General features: G+C 39.0%; 1 protein-coding gene across 1 annotated transcript; it reads left to right on the top strand.

The window, feature by feature from the left end:
* The first annotated feature begins 259 nt into the window (after window positions 1-259).
* LOC112754531 (uncharacterized) lies at window positions 260-1898 on the top strand. Its single transcript, XM_025802202.3, has one exon. It carries the CDS (start codon window positions 611-613, stop codon window positions 1520-1522), a length of 912 nt encoding a protein of 303 aa, XP_025657987.1. The 5' UTR covers window positions 260-610; the 3' UTR covers window positions 1523-1898.
* Window positions 1899-4160: the final 2262 nt, after the last annotated feature.

The raw sequence follows: 4160 nt of genomic DNA, 5'->3' as shown, positions 1-4160 counted from the left end.
CTGTTATTTCTGAGCAGTAATTATGGGTATATTTGTGATATCTTTCAACGAATTGTCATATTAGTTAGAACACTTAGATGTATCAATTTGTTTTTCTCGTCTAATTTAAAAGGGCAAAATTGAAAAAGAATTTTTGACACCAAAATAGATTTTGCCATTATATATTGTTATGGATAAAAATTATTATTTTTTTTTTTTATCAAAGATAGAAAGATTTAAACTCGCAACTTCTAGATAAGTATGGAGAGACTATACCATTTGAACTATAGCTAGTTGACTATAGATAAAAATTATTATTTTCATTGATACAAAAATAAATTATCAAAATAAATAGCTAGACTATAATGTTTGGACATTAAATGATTAAAAACTAAAATAATGAAATAAGAACAAAAGCTCGGGTATAGCAGGGAATAGGCAAGTTGAAAAAGCCTCCCTACATTGTCCAAACACAAATAATATTTATTCATTCTGTCACAGTGCCTCTATTCTCATCCAACGCCACCCACAATTTCTCAAACCAAATCTCTTTTTCTTTCCTACCACTTGCGTCCAAATATCTCTCTAATTTCCAACTCCTTCTCTTCACTTTCTACATTCACTAACTACCATGCCACAGGTTGATTTGGAAACACTCGTTTCAGCCTGCGCCGGCGGGTCCACCGACCGCAAAATCACCTGCGAGTCCCTAGCCACCGCCGACGAAGACGCCGACGCCCATATTTATCCTCCGGAGCCTCACCCTGATTCGCCGCCGGAGTCATTTTGGCTCTCCAGAGACGAAGAATACGACTGGTGGGACCGCAACGCCGTCTATGAGCGCAAGGATTCCACAAAAGGAAACTCAAACTCCAATTCCAATTCCACCAACCTGAATCCTAACGTCAACGCCAACAACACCAACTCCAACTCGCAGAGATTCTCTCTTAACATCAAATCCAAGGCAGCAATCATTGGCCTTCCGAAGCCTCAGAAACCTAGCTTCGTCGACTCCAAGCACCGTCGCAACCACAAGTTAGGAAACTCCGGGCTGTTTCCAAAGCGGAGCTCCTCCGTCGCTAAATCGGAGTCATCGCTCAACGAACCATCGTCGCCCAAGGTGTCTTGCATGGGAAGGGTTAGATCCAAGCGCGATCGTAATCGAAGGTTGAGAAACTCCCGGAGATCCTCCTCCGTCGCCGAAAACGAGAAACCGGCCAGAACACGCAAAAAACTCGGTTTCTTCGAGAGTTTCCGCGCAATTTTCCGCACGGGTCGAAGAGATAAACCAGACAGAAAACCCGTTTCTTTTCCGGGTGCGGATTCATCCGCGGAGAATAGCACGGTTATTGAGGCGTCGTCGAAGGCGCGGCCACGGCGTAGCACGGATAGGATGACTGACGCGTCGTTTGCGGAGTCAGTCACGCGAAATAGCGTGTCGGAGGGTGAACCGCCTGGTTTGGGAGGAATGATGCGGTTCGCGTCAGGAAGGAGGTCCAAGTCGTGGGTAGCCGGTGAGCCCGAGATCCACGTGGCGCAGTAATATTGGTCAAGGTAAAACTGCTTCCACGATGGCTACGACAAAGTGGGCCCCACCTCTCGCCCCTGGCTGCAAGCAATCGATAAAAAAATCTCGCGAGTCAGTGTTTGTGGGGACCGCAATTTGAATAGTCCGTTTGGATGGGTGATGTGACACGTTGAATAATGAACAGAACGTGTATGGAGGGTTGAGGCAAGGCGAGTCTTTTTTTATTGATGTGATTGATTTTGGTTTTGTTGGTGTCTTCATCACTGTATATTAGCAACTGAGCTATGTAAATAATTAAATATACGAGTCATGGGTGTGTTGTGCCTTTCTTATCTGAAGTGAGGAGCTGTGTAAATTTTCTATTTCAATAATGATCTCACTGTTACTTTAAGTGCATGTTTATTTATGCCTGATTTCCCGTGCTTTCAATTAAAGGAAATCATCATCAGTCATGATAGTGTTAGTAATAACTTGAACTGAAGCTATGCAGATAGAGAATTGCCATGAATCAATGGATTACACATAACAGACATTCGGAAGATTCAATATTATGCTCGAGTGTTTTAAGCCATCCTTTAAAATCATAATACAGTAATGTAACTTTTACTCGTCCAGAAACCCGGAAAGATTATCGCAGAAATAAATGAAAAAGGCGTAACCAAGGTTGTGAGAACCGGACTGGTCAATAAATTAGTGAGGTTACTGGTTTAATAATTTATTGGTTCGACTGAGGTTTAATCAAAATTTAACCGATTTAATTAAATATTAAATAAAATTATTAAAAAATTTAAAAATAATTTTAAATATATAAATTTAATAATTTTTAACTTGATAAAATTTAAAATTTCACATAATAAAGAATAGAACTCTAGCATATACAAATAGTATTCTTCCATACATACGTCTTTGAAATAAGACTAAAAATGCACAAGCACAAGCATAAAAATCAAAACCATGTAAATAACATGACACTTATGTCTAAATTGTTAATAACCACAACACCAGCAGCAGTTTAAATACAACACCAAGAACAACACAGCAAGATTATTAACAAAAAAATACAGATTATTGTGTAATATAAATTATTAACAATTAATCTTTAATCAATTACACAGCAAAAAGAATAATTATTAACACCATAACAAAAACACAGCAACAGCCAAAAACACAGCAAAGAGAATTGCAAGAATTGCAACAGCACACCATTCCATACCATAACACAGTAAGAACGACTTTTCAATACACAACACAGCAAGAACACAGCAAAGAGGAGAGGACTCACCTACAAGAATCTTCAGCGAGCATGGAAGAGCAGAGAGAGGCGACCACGACAGAGCAGAGGGGGCTGGAGAAATTGCGGCGAGCACGGCAGAGCAGAGGGATACCTGCGACGAAGGAGAAGGAGGAGCGCTGACGACTAACGGACGACGCACATGAACGGAACCCGACTAACAAAATCATGAATCCAGCAAAGTAGCAAACAAATAAATCATGAACAGATAACAAATAATCAGAAAATAAAAAATCATGAAAATAAAAAACAAAATAAATAACCTCAGAAAATAAAAAATCATGAATCCAAAATAATCTCAAAAAACTATGAATTCAGCAACCAAAATCATGAAGCACCAAACAAATAAATCATGAACAAATAACCTCAGAAAATCAAAAATCAAAATCATGAATCCAGCAAACAAATAAATCATAAACAGATAACAAATAAATCAAAATCTTGAATCCAGCAAACAAATAAATCAGAAAATCATGTACAGAAAATCAGAAGGCAGCGAGGAGGAATAAGTGAATAAAGAGTATTACTTACCGGCGGCGAGTAACGGCGACGAAAGAGGAGGCGAGCTCAGTGACGAAAGAGGACGCGGTGGTGGTTGCGGTGGTCAAACCCGTCGCTGCTGTGGCTGCGGGATGTGGTGGCGATGGCGGTGGGCTGCTCGATTGGTGGTGGTGGCTATGCAACTGCGAAGAGAGGAGAGATGAGTTGCTGTGGCCTGTGGGTGCTGAACTGCTGATTCCTCTTCTGGGTGATTAGGGTTAGCTTCGTTTACGTTTAGCCTTTCTTTTTTTTCTCTAGAGACAAAACGGCACCGTTTAGGGGTGTTACTTTCAAACCAAAAACCCACTAAAAAATCAGACGGTTCTACCAATTCACTGGTTAACCGCCGATTCGACCGATTTTTTCACTGATTTTTTGCCAAGCAGTTTCTGACCTTATCCGAACCGGCTAAGTGACCGGTTCCCAGTTAATCCGGTTAAACTGGCCGGTCCGGTTCGATTTTCAAAACTATGGCGTAACTTTTCTTATGGAAAATGTCTAATACTAGATTATTAGTGTATGGTTGGATGGGCTTTTGTTAAATTGAAATTTTTTGAAATAAATAAAATAAATAATTTGTTGTATTTTTATTAAAATATACCGTGTAAATAAAATAGGAAAAATTTTAAGTATATTGGGAATATTAGTGTTCCAGTTGTTTTAACCGTTGATTTCAATTAATATATATTATATATATTTTTTATAATTCAGATCAACGATTAAAATAACTGGAACACTGGTGTTTCCGGTACACTTGAAACTCTTCTAATAAAATAATACTATATGTATTTTGTTTGCACGGTAAACAAGATAAAGTACAAA

The sequence above is a fragment of the Arachis hypogaea genome, chromosome 16 (assembly GCF_003086295.3).
Source record: "Arachis hypogaea cultivar Tifrunner chromosome 16, arahy.Tifrunner.gnm2.J5K5, whole genome shotgun sequence".
Taxonomy (NCBI): domain Eukaryota; kingdom Viridiplantae; phylum Streptophyta; class Magnoliopsida; order Fabales; family Fabaceae; genus Arachis; species Arachis hypogaea.
Note: the sequence above shows the minus strand (reverse complement) of the source record. Positions and strands in the feature narration are given on the sequence as shown.

What these genes read in the sequence shown, in the direction of transcription:
- LOC112754531 (XM_025802202.3), top strand. Translation starts at nt 611, where the DNA reads ATGCCACAGGTTGATTTGGAAACACTCGTTTCAGCCTGCGCCGGCGGG.